The sequence below is a fragment of the Mesoplodon bidens genome (assembly GCF_964165515.1).
Source record: "Mesoplodon bidens genome assembly, chromosome: X".
Classification (NCBI taxonomy): Eukaryota; Metazoa; Chordata; class Mammalia; order Artiodactyla; family Ziphiidae; genus Mesoplodon; species Mesoplodon bidens.
Window position 1 is genome coordinate 69,729,282 of NC_138163.1, and position 18,300 is coordinate 69,747,581.

At 37.1% G+C, this 18,300-nt stretch overlaps 1 protein-coding gene across 2 annotated transcripts in view; it reads right to left on the reverse strand.

Moving 5' to 3' along the window:
• Positions 1-3,858: 3,858 nt before the first annotated feature.
• APOOL (apolipoprotein O like) overlaps positions 3,859-18,300 on the reverse strand; it is a 93,605-nt gene continuing 79,163 nt past the window's right edge. For both annotated transcript variants that reach the window (XM_081222070.1, XM_081222069.1), the window contains 3 exons: positions 16,071-16,184; positions 15,747-15,864; positions 3,859-4,416 (listed from right to left, as the gene is read on the reverse strand). In XM_081222070.1, the coding sequence (XP_081078196.1) occupies positions 4,328-4,416; positions 15,747-15,864; positions 16,071-16,184 (321 nt within the window). In that variant the 3' untranslated portion in view covers positions 3,859-4,327. The remainder of the gene's footprint in view (positions 4,417-15,746; positions 15,865-16,070; positions 16,185-18,300) is intronic.

An 18,300-nucleotide genomic window follows, 5' to 3' on the forward strand; every position in this document is an offset into this window, starting at 1 on the left:
TTCCATGTCCTGGCTATTGTAAATAGAGCTGCAATGAACATTTTGGTACATGATCTTTTTGAATTATGGTTTTCTCAGGGTATGTGCCCAGTAGTGGGATTGCTGGGTCATATGGTAGTTTTATTTTTAGTTTCTTAAGGAACATTCATACTGTTCTCCATAGTGTCTGTATCAATTTACATTCCCACCAACAGTGCAAGAGGGTTCCCTTTTCTCCACACCCTCTCCAGCAATTGTTTCTAGATTTTTTGATGATGGCCATTCTGACCAGTGTGAGATGATTTCTCATTGTAGTTTTGATTAGCATTTCTCTAATGATTAATGATGTTGAGCATTCTTTCATGTGTTTATTGGCAATCTGTATATCTTCTTTGGAGAAATGTCTATTTAGGTCTTCTGCCCATGTTTGGATTGGGTTGTTTGTTTTTTTGATATTGAGCTGCATGAGTTGCTTGTATGTTTTGGAGATTAATCCTTTGTCAGTTGCTTCATTTGCAAATATTTTCTCCCATTTTGAGGGTTGTCTTTTGGTCTTGTTTATGGTTTCCTTTGCTGTGCAAAAGCTTTTAAGTTTCATTAGGTTCCATTTGTTTATTTTTGTTTTTATTTCCATTTCTCTAGGAGGTGGGTCAGAAAGGGCTTCACTGGTGGCACAGTGGGTGAGAGTCCGCCTGCCGATGCAGGGGACATGGGTTCGTGCTCCAGTCCGGGAAGATCCCACATGTCGTGGAGCGGCTAGGCCTGTGAGCCATGGCCACTAAGCCTGCACGCCCGGAGCCTGTGCTCTGCAACGGGACAGGCCACAACAGTGAGAGGCCCGTGTACCAAAAAAAAAAAAAAGGATCTTGCTGTGATTTATGTCACAGAGTGTTCTGCCTGTTTTCCTCTAAGAGTTTGATAGTGTCTAGCCTTACATTTAGATCTGTAATCCATTTTGAGTTTATTTTTGTGTATGGTGTCAGGGAGTGTTCTAATTTCATACTTTTACGTGTACCTGTCCAGTTTTCCCAGCACCACTTATTGAAGAGGCTGTCTTTTCTCCACTGTATATTCTTGCCTCCTTTATCAAAGATAAGGTGACCTGGCAGCACTTTTTTCTTGAATTTGATGAAATATCAGTGCATTTGATCATAAACAGATCTGAGGTAAAAAAAAATATTTAAAATACTGAAGCTAAATTTTGAAAAGCTTACCTACAAAAAACTAGCAAGTGAACTGCTTCCCCACCTTGAGCAGATCAAGGACCACTTCCTCCTTAACTTCATCTCAGAACTACATTCCATCTCTGAGCATCCACAGTTCTTTTGTAGTACCTATCTTAGGGAAGTTACTACATAGAACACTGTATTTGTGTATGTTTCTATCCTTTCTAGTAGCATGTAAGCCTTTTGATAGGGTGTAAAAATAATTATAATTCTATGTTACAACTATCATGGTAGAACATGTGAGTTTCTACTACATACCAGGTATTCATGTGCATAAAAGCTACACAAGTATGATTCAGTCATACTCACAAGGGGCCTTGTAAGTGAAAAAATACTAACCTAGTTTTAGTTTTATAATAAATTGTATGGGCTATCACAGCTATAAATACCAAATGTAAGGAAATGTACAGGAGAAAGCATCTGGATCCTACCTTGGAGAACTGAGAAAGGATGGATTTGAAGGATGAGTCTGAAGTTGGAATGAAGCAGGATGTGACAGAAAAAAATCCTAAGAGGAAACACCAACATAGGCAGAGAAAAAGAGACATAAAATAGCAAAGCACATTCAAGAACCAAGTGGTAAGTTATAGATAAAATATAACATACATTGGCAATAGGGTGGGTGGGGAGAGGGAAGGAAGGTTTAAAGTTTAGTTGGGATCATATATGAAGGGCTTTGTATGTCATACTAAGGGGTCTTGATTTGATTCTGTAGGCAATGATTAGCCACTGAAGACTTCAGGAAGACAACTACCCATAACAGTTGTTAGGAAGATAACTATGTCATAATAATATGACAGATGGGTTAGAAGAACAAGGTGGCAGACACTGTGTATTAGCTTAAACTCAACACCCATTCCAAATCCCTTACCCCTTGCCTTTCTCTCCATAGACAAAAATGTGATTTGCCAATCTTCCTTGAGCTAAGTGTGGCTTACATGACAAATTCTGGTCAAGATATAGACATAAGTCTTTTGAGAAGGGTTTTGAGAAAGCACTTACTTCTCTGATAAAAGGGGGTCAGAAGCATCTGGTACAGTTTCTGTAACTCTTCTTCCTACTCTGAATGTATGTGTTCCCCAGAGGTATAGGAGCCATTTTGTGACCATGAGGCAACAAATCAATATGCTAAAGAGCAGAGTGGAAAGAGAAAATGTCTAGATCCTTGATGATACCAATGAGCCACTATACCAACCCTGTACTGACCAATTCTCAGAATTTAAGTAGACTCTCACTTATTTAAGCTACAGTTAACTGGTTTACTGTTACTTATAAGCAGAATGCATTGTTAAGTGACAAAAAGCAAGATTGATAGCAGGCAGATTAACCAGAGGCTACTATAATAATCCAGGAAAGTGATGAAGAAGACTTGAATGAGAGCAAGGATTAGAGAAGGTAGAAAATATTTGAGAAACACAGAAATGAGAGAGATGTAGAGACAATTTAGTTTTAAGTCTATTGACATTGAGGATATCTATGGGATATAAGGTGGATATGACTAACAAATAATTAGAAAGATAGGTATACACTTCTGGAGAAATACAGGAGCTGTAAATATAAATAATAAGGACATATAAATGGTGGCTGAAGTCAGTAAAGTATGTTGAATGGAAATGAGAGAGCACAGAATGAAAAAAGACTAGAAATGCAACCTGAGGAGCCTCAGCATTTAAGGGATTCAGAGCAAGAGAAGAATGAAGAATAACAAGAGGAGCAGCGATGACACCAATGGGAGGACTGAATTTCAGGAGGGAGTGGTCAACAGTCAAACATTACAGAATATTCAAGTAGGTATAGAGGCCAAGGTGTCACAAGTTAGAGAGGAATTGAAAGTGAGGAAGAAAGTGACATTAATTACTGTTTTATGAAGTCTGAAAATCATAGGAAAGAGAAATAAAAGATAGCTCAAGAGGAAGAGGCAGAGTTGGGGAAAGGTTTTTGTTACTGTTGTCTTTGGATAAAGATGATCTGAAGCTATTTAGAGATTGAGGAAACAAGATGAATGAAAAGAGAAACCAAGGACTGAAGATTAAACGGGATGGAATATGGTACTGGAAAAGATAGGAAAGGAGGAGATCAGGAACACAAGTAGAAGCATTAGCTTTAGAAAAGGGGGATGCTTGGCTGAAAAGAGGTAAGTCTTTTTTTTCTTTTTTTTTTCAGTACACGGGCTTCTCACTGTTGTGGCCTCTCCCGTTGCAGAGCACAGGCTCTGGACACGCAGGCTCAGTGGCCATGGCTCACGGGCCCAGCTGCTCCACAGCATGTGGGAACCTCCCAGACCGGGGCACGAACCCATGTCCCCTGCATCGGGAGGCAGACTCTCAACCACTGCGCCACCAGGGAATCCCAAGAGGTAAGTCTTGAAGGTAGACGGGAAGAAGTTGGGAAAAACTATGTGTAGTAACTTATTTTTTTCTCTATGTCATAGGAGACACAGTCATCGTTGGCAGGTATAGGAGGCTTGAGAATAAAAGGTCTGTAATGCCTCTTCCGGAAAACAGAATAGGAAACCACCCAGGAACCAGTAGAAGGAATGCTAAGCAGCATTGGGGGTCCCATGTAGCATATGTTCCTCTCAAATAGTTAGAGGTATTTTGGGACATTTAAGAGGAGTTAACATAAATAAAACAGAGACAAAGCCAAGCCCAAGTGTCATAAAATATGGATATTTTATTCCAGCTCTGGGAAATGAAAAACAGAGGGGGAGGGAACACATCCTTCCACACACAATTCTAATTTAGCTGACATTAATTCATAAAAGCTAAAGCAAATATACATGTGCATATGTATATATAATTATATACACACACATATTTTTTCAGATTTGAGCCTCATCAGTGTTCACATATTTATTTTTATTTTTTTATAAATACACTTAAAAATCACCAAATGCATCCTAATACTTCTACCTCTGCCTCCTCATCGATCATTTAGTATTGTTCGGATTGTATTCAATTTGAGTTTTAATCACTTATGTGATTTGTCTAGCTGTACATTAGAAGATATAAGGGAAAAACTTGGTTTAAATTATACTCCATGCATCACAGTTACCCATTACATGATTTTTTTCATCGTTATTCGCAACTTCACACATCTTGTAGTTCTCTATGCAGACTATTTCAGCTTCTAGTGCTGTACATATCTACATCTTCTGGATGGGACTGACCGTGATCCATGAGCTTGGGGTCAGGCATAAACTGTGTAGCACCTGATAAAGTATTAAAATGAAAAATATTAGTCATTCATTTAACAAATTTCCTGTTGATACGGGGCACACATCAGTGAACAAAACAGATAAAAATGGCTCTCAACATGGACCTAAATTCAAGTTGGGTGAGAGGGACAATAAACTAAATGACATCTCAGCAGGTGTAAGTGCTATGCAAAAAAAAAAAAAAAATCAGGAAGGAGGGGCATATGGAGTGCTTGGGTGATTTTCAGTTTTAAATAGGGTGGCCAGGGAAAGCCTTCTATATTTGAGCAAAGAACTGAAGGAGGTGAAGGTGTGAGCCCTGTAGATATCTGAGGGAAATGCCTTACAGGAAGAGCAGGCAGCAAGTGTAATAGAACTTAGGCATGTCTGAGGAGCCATAAAGTGGCCAATATGGCTAGAAGAGAATCAGCAAGATATGCTGATGGTGGGTGCAATGAGAGTGGTAGGAGGCATGATCAGAAAACAATGGAAGGTCAGGCCACATAGGGCCATGGCAAAGTTTTTCTCCTTATTCTAAGAGATGAGAAGTCTCTGGACAGTTTTGAGCAGAGGAGTGACAAGATGTTATGTTTTTTAAAAGATTACTCTTGGCTATGGGGAGAAGAGAGTATAGGGAAACAAGCATGGAAGTAGGGAGAGCAGTTAGGAAGCTATTGCAGTACCCCAGGAGGGAGATGCTGATGGCTTTTATTAGGGCAGTAGCAGTGGAGGTGGTGAAAAGGTATTGGATTCTGGATAACTTCTTAAGGTAGAATGGACAAGATTTCCTAAATGGACTCAATATGTTGTGTGAGTGAGACTCTAACTTGAGAAACTAGAAGAGTGGAGTTGACATTTACTGAGATAGGGGAAAGTGTAGAACCATGTTTGGGAGAAGGCAAATGAAGTGTTAAGTTTTGGATGTGCTACATTTGAATTGCTAACTAGACATCTGAATACAAATATTGAGTAAGCAGTTAGAAATGTGAATGTAGAGTTCAGCACAGGAGTAGCCTGTGCTGGCTTATTAATTTTACGTTCCTAGCCTATATATGGCATTTACAACTATGAGACCATATGAAGTCTTCCAGAATATCAGAAAAGAGGTCCAAGAAATGAGCCCTTTGGATACTCCAACTTTTTGATGTTAAGAACATTAGGAGAGGAGATTCAAGATGGTGGTGGAGTAGGTGGACGTGGAGTTCATCTCTCTCCACGGGTGCAGCAGGACTACATCTATAGATGCAACAATTCACACAGAACACCAGCTGAAAACTAGCAGAAGACCTTGGACGAAAGGACTATAAAGATCCCTTCCTAACTGGGTAGGATGGAAAAAGAAGGGAGGCGGAGAGAGGAGGCGGGATGGGACCAGCACCCTGGGGTTGGGGAGCTGAAGCAGAGAGATTCCTGAATTTGGGGAAACCCCCTCTCTGACAGGGAAATCAATTGGGACAGAGGGGACGCATTTGAGGCTGTCGGAAGAGGGTGACACAGCCAATCTGTGGCAGACAGGACAGAGTAAGAAATACAGATGGTCCATACCATGGCCCTACATACCCCAGACTAGGACATGTGCTCACAGGTGTGCAAGGGGGCTGGGAATTGGTGCGTGGGGATTGGAGAACAGGCCCAGAGCGAGAACTGCTGTTGGCTGTGCAGAGACGGACTGAGGAGACAGGAGGGAGGAAATCCACAGCAGGGAATGCCTATGCAGGAAGACCAGACTACCATGGAAGCAGGGCACTACTGCTGAGTCACACGCAAGGGGAGGAGCCACTATTGTAGCCTCTCTCTCCCCACATGCCAGTGCCTGACAATGACAATAAAAGAAGCCTGCTCAGGGATGGCTCCTGTGCACTGGCTGCTGAGCAAAAAAAAAAAAAAAAAAAAAAAAAGCCCCCTTAGAGCTGGCCCTCACGCACTGGCTGCAGAGTAATTAAAAAAAAGGCCCTCTCAGGGCTGGCCCTCACACACCTGCTGCCGGGTGCCAGAAAAACCCTGGCCAGGGCTGGCCCTCATACATCTTATGCTGGGTGCCAGAAAAGGCCCTCACTAGGGCCATCTTTTTTGCCTGTAGCCACTGGCTTCCCTGTGCACCTGGCGCCACCAGGGCTCCTGTGATCCAAGCAGTCATACCACCTCTGTGCCTGGTCCTCCCGGGGCTGACCCAAGAGCTCCAAGGCAGCCTCAGGACAAGACATCTGTGGGTGGACCACACATAGAGGTGGGGATAAAACCAAAGCTGAAACTCAGGGATGGGGTGATTAAGGAAGAAGACTGAAAATCTTTCCATTAGCTGTACAAACTGCAGATTAAATCCTTGCAATCAGCTAGGTAGACCCTGCATCTATGGAATATCTGAGTAGACAGTGAGTGTTCCCACAACTGAAAATGGTCTAGCTCTGGCAGCTGTGGAATTTGGGGGCAAGTGCACACAGGAATTGGGCCAGATCAGAGTCAGAGTGGTACCCACAGGGCCCACAGCAGGTCCAGAGACCAGCCCAAAGGCAGAGGAGAGGCTCTTGGGCTGTGGTTCACACCGTGTGCAAGGACAATTACTGTGGAGACCCCAGGGAAACATAATTATTACTATTAATTTTTATTATGTTTTGATTCCTTCTGTTGTTGGTTCTAGATTTTTTTTTTGTTTCTTTTTCTGTTTTTGTTTGTTGTTTCTTTTTTTTTAGTCTTTTGGGATCTCTGTGATTTATAACATTTTTATTTTTTAATATATTTCTATTTATACTTTGCTTTTCTGTTGTGTTATTTTCCCTTCTTTTCCTCTTTTTCTTTAATGTGTTTTTCTTTTTAAAATATATTTCGATTTCTACTTTGCTTTTGTTGTCCTATTTTTCCCTTTCTATTTTATTATTATTATTTATTATTATTATTTTCTTTTTTGCGGTACACGAGCCTCTCACTGTTGTAGCCTCTCCTGTTGCAGAGCACAGGCTCCAGACGCACAGGCTCAGCGGCCATGGCTCACGGGCCCAGCCGCATGTGGGATCCTCCTGGACCAGGGCACGAACCCGTGTCCCCTGCATTGGCAGGCAGACTCTCAACAACTGCGCCACCAGGGAAGTCCTTATTATTATTTTTTAAAATCATTTTTATCGGTTTGTTCTGTTTCCTTGCTGTATTCTTCAGTTGGCTGGCACACTGCTTTGGTTTTGTTTTTAGGTTATGTGTTTTTGTTAGTTTTAATCTTAATTGTTTGATTTCATTGTTGAGTTCTTCTATTTGTCTGGTTGTTCTCTTGCTTTTTGTTGTATTTGGCTCTGTTTTTGTTTCTTTTATGTGTATGTGTTTCCTTGTTTCTGTTTTTGTTTGATTTTGGTTTTACCATTTCTCTGGGGTTTTGTTTGTCCCTTTTTTTTACTTTAATATATTTCCCATTTTATTATTTTTTATAGTTCTGTTTCTACATTGCTTTTCTGTTGTTCTGCCTTCTTTCCCCTTTATCTTTTTTAAATATCATTTTTGTCAGTTTGTTTTGTTTCTCTGCTTCATCCTTCAGTTGCCACTCTGCTTTGGTTTTGTTTTTTGGTTTTGAGTTTTTGTCAGCTTTCTTCTTAATTCTTTGATTTTGTTCTTGGGTTCTTTGGTTTGTCTGGTCTCTTGCTATGTGATTTATCTGGCTCTGTTTTTGTTTCTTGTGTGTGTGTGTGTGTGTGTGTGTGTGTTTGTGTGTTTCCTTGTTTCTGTTTCTGTTTGTTTGATTTTACTCTTTACCATTTGTCAGGGGTTTTGTTAGTGTTTTTCTTTTTTGTTGTTTTTGAATCCCCTTTATCGCAGGGACGAGCAACTTGTGGGGTCTTGGTCCCTCGACCAGAAGTCAGTCCTGAGGCTCTGGAGTGGGAGCACTGAGTCGAGGATGCTGGACCACTAGAGAATTCCCAGTCTCAGGGAAGATTAATCACCTAGAGCTCTCATGGAGGCCTCTATCTGAATCTAAGGGCCAGCTCCACCCAACTGCCAGCAGCTCCCAGTGCTGGATGCCTCACACCAAACAACAAACAAGATAGGAACACAAACCCACCCGTCAGCACACAGACTACCTAAAGTCATACTAAGCTCACAGACACACCAAAACACACCATCTGACACGGCCCTGCTCATCAGAGGGAAAAGACCCAGCTCCACCACCAGAATGCAGGCACCAGTCCCTCCCATCGGGAAGCCTACACAAGACACTGGACCAACCCCACCACCAGTGGCAGAGAAGAGAATCAAGAGGAACTACAACCCTGCAGCCTAGTGAAAGGAGACTTCAAATACTGTAAATTAGACAAAATGCGAAGACAGAGAAATATCTTACAGGCAAAAGAGCAAAATAAAAACCCACAAGACCAAATAAATGAAGAGGAAATAGGCAAACTACCTGAAAAAGAACTCAGATGATGATAGTAAAGATGATCCAAAATCTTGGAAATAGAATAAAGACAAGAATGTTTAACAAGGACCTAGAAGAACTAAACAACAAACAAACAGTGATGAACAACACAATAACTGTAATTAAAAATACTCTAGAAGGAATCAATAGCAGAATAACTGAGGCAGAAGAACGGATAAGTGAGTTGGAAGATAGAATGGTGGAAATAACTGCTGAGTATCAGAATAAAGAAAAAAGAATGAAAAGAATGGAGGCCAGTCTCAGAGACCTCTGGGACAACATTAAGCACACCAACATTCGAATTATAGGCATCCCAGAAGAAGAAGGAGAAAAGAAAAGTTCTGAGAAAATATCTGAAGAGATTATAGTTGAAAGCTTCCCCAACATGGGAAGGGAAATAGTCAATCAAGTCAGGGAGTGCAAAGAGTCCCATACAGGATAAACCCAAGGAGAAACACACCAAGACACATATTAATCAAACTAGCAAAAATTAAGCACAAAGAAAAAATATTAAAAGCAGGAATGGAAAAGCAACAAATAACATACAAGGGAATCCCCATAAGGTTAACAGCTGATCTTTCAGCAGAAACTCTACAGGCCAGAAGGCAGTGGCAGGACATATTTAAAGTGATGAAAGGGAAGAAGCTACAACCAAGATTACTCTACTCAGCAAGGATCTCGTTCAGATTTGATGGAGAAATCAAAAGAGAATTCAGCACCACCAAACCAGCTTTACAAAAAATGCTAAAGGAACTTCTCTAGGCTGGAAACACAAGAGAAGGAAAAGACCTATAATAACAAACCCAAAACAATTAAGAAAATGGGAATAGGAACATACATATCAATAATTACCTTAAATGTAAATGGATTAAATGCTCCAACCAAAAGATACAGACTGGCTGAATGGATACAAAAACAAGACCCATATATATGCTGTCTACAAGAGACCCACTTCAGACTTAGGGACACACACCGACTGAAAGTGAGGGGATGGCAAAAGATATTCCATGCAAAGGGAAATCAAAAGAAAGCTGGAGTAGCAATTCTCATATCAGACAAAATAGACTTTAAAATAAAGACTATTAGAATAGACAAAGAAGGACACTACATAATGATCAAAGGATCAATCCAAAAATAAGATATAACAATTGTAAATATCTATGCACCCAACATAGGAGGACCTCAATACACAAGGCAAATGATAACAGCCATAAAAGGGGAAATAAACAGTAACACAATAATAGTAGGCAACTTTAACACCCGACTTACACCAATGGACAGACATCATTCAAACCCAAAATAAATAAGGAAACACAAGCTTTAAATGACACAACAGACCAGATGGACCTAACTGATATTTATAGGACATTCCATCCAAAAACAACAGAATACACTTTCTTCTCAAGTGAACATGGAACATTCTCCAGGATAGATTACATCTTTGGTCACAAATCAAACCTTGGTAAATTTAAGAAAATTGAAATTTTATCAAGCATCTTTTCTAACCACAACACTATAAGACTAGATATCAATTACAGGAAAAAATCTGTAAAAAATACAAATGGAGGGTAAACAATATGCTACTAAACAACCAAGAGATCACTGAAGAAATTAAAAAGGAAATTAAAAAATTACCTAGAAATAAATGACAATGAAAACATGACGACTCAAAACCTACGGGATGCAGCAAAAGCTCTTCTAAGGGGGAAGTTTATAACAATACAATCCTACCTCAAGAAACAAGAAAAATCTGAAATAAACACAACCCTAGCTCTTCCGTAAAATGGGGTTTAGAGCAGTAACAATGTTAATTATTTATTTTTAGTATTCAACATAATGCACACAAAGTGGTACATACAATACCCGGTTCATGGTAAGTAGGTAAGAACAATTTTTATATTTACTTTGTGACATAAGACTAAAAATATTTTTTCACAAACTTGTTTTTATTTTAAATGTTTTTCAAACTCTGATTCATTTTGAAATGATTTTTTTTTACATTTGGAAGACACACCTTTTTTCCATAGAGGAATTTAATTTCCAGTTTTATGATGAAAATGAAGGGGAAAAATTTACATAGCTATTTATTTTACACCTACCTTTTCAGAAACAGTTTCTGCTTTATAAACTGGGATAGACCTATATGTAATTTCACCACTAAGTATATTTTTAAAACAGCCAGATCTTAAATAATCACTATCTATGACATTAATACAGTTCTCCACAGACAGATTTTTAACCTGGGATCCCTTTGGGGGAGGGAGGTCTGTGGATAGAATTCATGTGATCTACGAAGTTGAATGGGGGAAATTTGTCTTTATTTTCATTAACCTTTGACTGAAGATGAACGTTTTCTTCGATAATGAATGCAGGCAACAAACCACAATACTACTGACGTACTTAGACTTTGTCACTAATAGAAATCACAGATAATCACACTGCAGTTGCAGATATCTTGAAATATTTATACTTACTACTACTTCAAAATTATAGCCTTAATCAGATATGTTGTTCGATATTGTTGATTAACACAATTAAGGAAGCTCATACATTACTATGTATTTTAGTTTATGCATTTAAAACATTCTGAGAAGGGGTCTGTAGCACACAGAAAAGGTTAAGCTTAGTGGTTCTGTCTGCTTCTTTCCCAAATGCATCTTTACTGCCACCTGGTGGAAGCCTTTGCTCAGTACAAGTGAAAAGTATACTACGAAATAGTTTAATCAATGTTTTTTTTAATCAAACAGACAAATAATTATTTTATGTAACTCTGAATGTGTCTAATTTTCTTAACAATGTCCACCAATTGACTAAGTTCTCTAACACTTCTACTCACTACCTTAATTTATATTCTTGTCCAAAATCTGGTCAAAGGGTCAGATCACCTAAATTTGAAAGGCTCCTTTGCCTTTAGAGCTCCACCTCTCAAAATTTGTTGAAAGGCTTCAAATTTTTAGTTTATCTATAGCTTATGTCAGATATTATTAACTAGAGGAATATGCATAGAGAATTCCCTGTGGAGCTTTTCCTACAATCCACCTGCTTGGAGGCCTCACCTCTGGAGATTCTGATTTATAATTCTTGTTAGAATTTTAGGAAAAAAAAAACTCAAGAAATTGTGACGTGGATCCCTCTAGTTTAGAGCTATTCAACCTAGGTCATTTGATTTCTGCTTTTTTTTGTTTTTAAAGGGTCATCTCATGCTTTTCTGAATAATTAAGGATTATATCTTTCCTCTTAGAAATTTCTTCATCCCTTTTGATCCAGGGCTCTCTGTCCTCCTAAAGAATTACCAATCATAAAAACTCTTCTTGAATCTCAATCCCCTAATCGTTGTAATGATTTTCTTTATACTTTATAATAAAAACAATAATAAATTATTTATTTAATAATAAATAAAAAACAATTTATGCTTAGTTCTTTTTTTAGTAGACTTCAAAAAAAGCTGGTGTTATACAAACAGGAAAGGAATAAAGATATTTAAAGTTATAAAACAGTAATGAATTATTATCTCAAATAGCCATTAGGTGTTATCGGTTCACTGATAATTTGGTTCACACCTTATCTCATTTATATTTTAAGCAAGTTAGGTACAAAAAAAATAGGACAGATCACTAATAAATTGCTGAGTGAAGTTATGAATGTTAGAGATTCTATTTTTGTTTCTTTTGTATAAAATTGGGATGATAGTTCAGCTTTTCAGTAACTGAAACACTAAAAGATATTAGTCACTGCAAAGTAATTTCACATGCTGTTCTATTCTTTCCATTCTTTTTTCTCTCTGTACTTCAGTTTGGCTATTTTTTTTTATTGTCCTGTATTTGAGTTCATTATTTCTGTCCTCTTTTTGTAAACGATCTGCTATTGAACCCATCCAATGAGTTCATAATTTCATGTACTGTATTTTTCACATCTAGAATATCCACTTGATTTTTTAATAGATTTCAACTTTCTGTGAAATTCTCCATCTTTTTATCCATTTTGTTCATCACGTTTTCCATTTGACATATTAGTCATAGTTAAAGTGCTTTTTTGCTAACTTCAATATTTAGATCACCTGTGGGTCTGCTGTTATATTTTTTCTCTTTTGTTAGTCACATCTTCCTGCCTCTTTGCATGACTAGTATTTTATTTGTATGGTGGACACTGTGTAAAAAAGAACTGAAGAAGCTCCAGATGATATCATCGGCCAGAGGGGGGACCCTTTTCCTCCTTTAGGAAGGGTGAAGTACTTATCATCTCACTCCAATCAGGCACTGAGCTGAGCTGCAGTTATAGTAAGAGACAGTCAACCTCTGGTTCCTCCCTCCTCCTCAGGTATGATACTCTCTAGCTTCTGATTGACAGCCTGAGTTTCTGTCTCCCTCACACTGAAAGACTGTAGGAAATTTGGTTTTGCCCTTCAGGGTTTTGAGTTCGACTATTTAGTGTTATGACCCATAAAATAATCTGGGAAATATCAAGAGGGGAAGATGAGTCATGTATGTATGGCACACATCATCCCTCTAAAACAGAAATCAGCAAACTTCGTTTGCACAGGGCCAAAGTAAATATTTTCAACTTTGTAAACCATAAGGTCTCCATCAAAACCACTCAACTCTGCCATTTTAGGGTGAAAGCAGCCACAGACAAGACAATACACAATGAGTGGGGCTGTGTTCCAATAAGACTTCATTTATTTATGGACACTGGAATTTGAATTTCATACAATTTTAACTTGTCATAAAATATTTCTATTGATTTTTAAACTATTTTAATCACATAGGAACCATTTGTGGAATGTACAAAAATAGTCCATGAGCCAGATTTGCCACAGGGTCCATAGTTTGCCAACCTCTGAGAGGGACATTAATCTTGTGAGACTGTGAGAGATTTCATTCTGCTTTCATCAGATTTTGAAGAGGTCCATGTCACCAAATTTCTGAATTTGTGATTCCCAACATAAGTTATTGGAATAAATGTATATGGATGATAGAGAACAACCAAACTCATATTAAGAGCCATGATATATAGTTGGACAGTACACCCAATCTATTCTGTATGGTGAGAAGTGGTGGCCATGGCTAGGTTCCCTAGCTAAGTAATGTGCTTCCAAAGTGTGCTCAATGACAATAAATTTGTTTTTGGGCAAAATGGCTAATTACTCTAGGCCAATGATAATGATATCTTCTAACACTTACTGAGAACTTAGTATGTGCTTGACATTGTACTTTTTGCTTTACGTGCAATATCTCATTTAATCCTCACAACAAGCATGTCAGAAAAACACTATTATTGTCCTCCTTTTACAGATGAGGAGACCAAGGCTTGAGGTATTAGATAACTTGCCCCAGGCAATAAAACTAGTAAATGTTGGATTTAGGATTCAGATCCAGGTTCTATTCTAAAACCTGTACTCATAATCACTACTGTTTTCTGTGTCTTGGACCTTTGGGATTGCATGTGAAATGTGGAAATAGTCTCAAGGGTCTCAAGTATAACCAACTCTGAATACTATATGATAAGGATGAATAGTACTGGGTATCTCTCTCCTCTAAATGTCTCCTTAGAATGCTTTTCATATACCACATTACCCATGATAGGCAGGCAAAATGTTCCAGAATCCAGATGTGTGAAGAAAAGACATTGGCTGGGGATGGTTTGGTCCCATTGTGAAGCTGGAACATCTCCACAAAGATCTCTGGAGTTGACAGACATTTAGAGAAATGACCAGATATATTATATGCCTGTGGGAATACGATCAACTGGGGATTACTCAGAGAGAGTCTAAAAACTGTATAACTTATCTTGATTAGAAAGGAGACGTGACAGGAAATAGTAAAACTCAAATCAGGTTTGTTACTCAGTGACAGCTTTTATAAAGATTAAGTAAGAGAGGAGGAGGCTGAAATTAGAGACTAAACTCTGGCTCTAAATTAGATAATCTATATGCAATGGAAAGAGCTGGGACTTTGGTGTCAGTAATATCTAGACTATAAACACAACTCTATTCATAAACCATAATTTTGGGCAAGTTACTTAAGCTCCCTGAGTCTCAGTCTCTTTATCATAAAACAATTATAATTACATCTATACCAGAGTTTTTTTTTGTTTTGTTTTGCTTTTTGGGAGAGGATTTAATAACATAACATACTAACAGCTCTTTGCACCACAGTAGTTGCTCAGTAAAAGGGAGATATTTTCATTATTCCCTAATTCTCTACCTCTGAGTTGGTCCTATTTCCTTTGTAATAAGACAACTTAATGCATAGTACCATTTACTTGGTACAGATAAACAAACCTACATAAACAAGTGACTGGTGAGTTATGCGAATACACTACTGAAATGGTATTAAACACTCTGTTACTTTCTTTTTGATCACAGTAAAACCATGGTAGTATTTGCCTAGGAAGTATAATTGTCACTATTTGGTCCCACAAAGTATTAATTGCCTGTATCTAATACTAGCAAAGATATTAGTATTATATAACTTGTGTTATTTTTACTATTTGATGCTGAAAGTTCTCCTAGTATCTAAACTAAATAAAACTGATGGTAGAAGAGAAGACTGATACAGGTAGAGAGCACAAGAAATGGAAACCTGATATTTCTTCTATGTAGATGTGACTCGTTATAGCCTGTAAACTGGTAGAATCCAGAAAGACACATTTTCCTCCACCTGATTAAAAATCTCACATCTATAAATTGATTAAATGATTCACTCACCCAACCAGCCAGTGCTATTCTCTACTCCCATATGCCAAGAACTATGTTATGAGCTATGTGGCAATTAGAAAAAGTTCCACATACTTGAGTACCTCATAACCTAAAAAGATACACAGACTAGAGATATGAGAAAGACAAAACATTTATGAGGAAAACACATAAATAAGTTCAAACTACTAATTATAATATTATACAATTATTTAAGAAAAGAATGAAAACAAAATTGAATTATTCCAAACAAACCTGAGGTGGATTCTGATTTGGTCTTTGTTTCAGAGCTGAGTTCTGTTGACAAAGGCACTGAATGTTTCAGGTTGTGAGTTGTTTTTGCAGGTATTTCTATTTCATCAGAGCTTCCTAGCTGTTTACCAAAAAGGATTTTTCCTTGATAAGTAAATCATTTTACTAAAAGAATAAAATATCTTAAAAAATTATAGCATGCAAAGGCAGTATATTCCTTCATCTCTTTTCAATCCATCCTTGACTTCTGTCTAGGACTCTCATTACAAGGTAAAACCCACCCAAACAAAACTCAAAATCTACCTTTTTGGTCCATTTAAACTCTACCTTAGTTTTTTCTTTAGGTTCAGGAAGTGACTCTTTTTTGTTGTTTTTTGTCCACAATGATTTAACTGCTTCATAAATTTGCTGGCTTGCAGCATATGCCTTTTTCCCAGTTACCTAATTAAAACAAAAAGTGAGTCAAATAATATACACTTTTAAAAGTTAAAATAACAAATACTAAAAAATTTACATCTGGTATTTTATATGAACACCCAGGTCAGAATCAATAATAAAGATCTAAATCTCTAGATCATGATAACACAAAGCCTCATTTTCTATATCTTATATGAAAAATTATTTGCCTCATGTAAAAGGCTAAAATATATATAGTTAGTAAAACACCAAGAGTGAATCCTAACGTAAACTATGAACTTTGGGTGATAATAATGTGTCAGTGTAGGCTCATCAATTGTAAAAAATTAGGAGACTCATTAGCACAGTAGGTAGTGCACAGCCTCATAATTGTAAACAATGTATCCCTCTGGTGAGGATGCTGATAATGGAGGAGGCTATGCATGTGTGGGTGCAGGGGGTGTACCAGAAATCTCTGTACTTTCTCCTTAATTTTGTCATGAATCTAAAAGTACTCTAAAAAATAATAAAGTCTTAAAAATGTATAGTTTGCATTCACACTGTAATGTGAATTTAAAACTCTGTCTGTTTAATAGGAGTTTGGGAAAGACAGTTTGAGATAACAAACAGCTGACTGAGAAAAAGATTTTAAGATGCTACAAAGTTAATGCTTTTGCTTAAATTTTTATGTTGTTTTCTCCAATCATAAAGAAAAATAATTAATGTATTTCTCTACAGAATAATACTTTTTTGGTAGAAACGTGAAATAAACAATGAACTACAAACACACTAAAGCAGAGGCTAGGATGCTGACTGAATTCCTGAAGCTGCTATTATTTTCATTCATATTTCTTCCCCTCTGGAAAAAATCTCTGATTCCTCCTTTCTATTCTTTCCCCACCTTTTTTTTTATTATCATTAAAGTAATGTTAATAGCTATTGATTTCTCAAACTTTAAAGAGGTTTTGAGATGCTTTCTAGTTTTACACTTTCTATAAACATAAATTTTTAAAAACTATGTTTTTCTTCCTTAAATAGAAATATTTTTATTATTTTTGCTAAGTATATATCTATACCTAAGAAAAATCAGTCAATCCACTAGTAATGGAAGTCCTCTTCCTCCTCTCAGTGTAAACTTTGTTAACAACTGTATGGATATTCTTCTTGAATTTTTACTCTTTTATGTTCATTATATATGCACACACATAGCATTTTAAAACAAACAGAATGTTGATACTTATACATCTACCAAAGGGATGACGTGGATCTATATGCACCGACATGGATAGAAATCCATGATAAACCACTGAATTGCAAAAAAGAGAAGAAAGAATAGATTATAAACTACAATCTCAATTATGTTTTAAATTAACATTTAAAATAAACTGCCCACACATACACTTTTTTTTCCTTTTTAAACACAAATGGAATCAGGTGATACATATTATTTTGAGGTGTGATTTTTTAAAAGCTTAACAATATGTCACAGAGATGTTTCCAAATCAGTTTATATGCCAGTAGATCTGCTTTTAACAGCCACACAGATAGTATTCTATATGGATACATCACAATTTGTTTAACAAATCCCCTATTGATGGGCATATGGGCATTATGATTTGTTTAACAAATCCCTTGTTGATGGGCATATGGAATACTTCCCTTTTTATCCTGGCAATTATAAGCCTGCCGCAATTAGCACCATTACACAAATAACTGGGACCATATACTGTTGTGGTATTTCCTTGGAAACATTTCTAGATGTGAAATATCTGGATTAAAGATTATATACATTTTAATTTTTGATAATATTGCCACATTGTCTCTAGAAAGTCAGCGCTATACTGTAGCAATTTACACTCCCACCAAGAGTATATATGTTTTCCAACCCCATTTACCAGCAGAACTGTTATGATTTTTTAAAAATCTTTGTCAAATGGAAAGGCAAAAAAGCAGTATCTAAATGATTAATTAAATATTCATTTATTTGATTGCTGATGAAGTTAGGCATCTTTCATATATTAGGTCATTTATGTTTCTTATTTTGTGGATTGCTTGTTCATATACTTTATTTTCTTAGAGAGCATTCATCCTTTTCATATCAAGTTATAGAAGCTTTTAATATACGGAAGGATATTATTAAATCATTTGTTAATATGTTGCA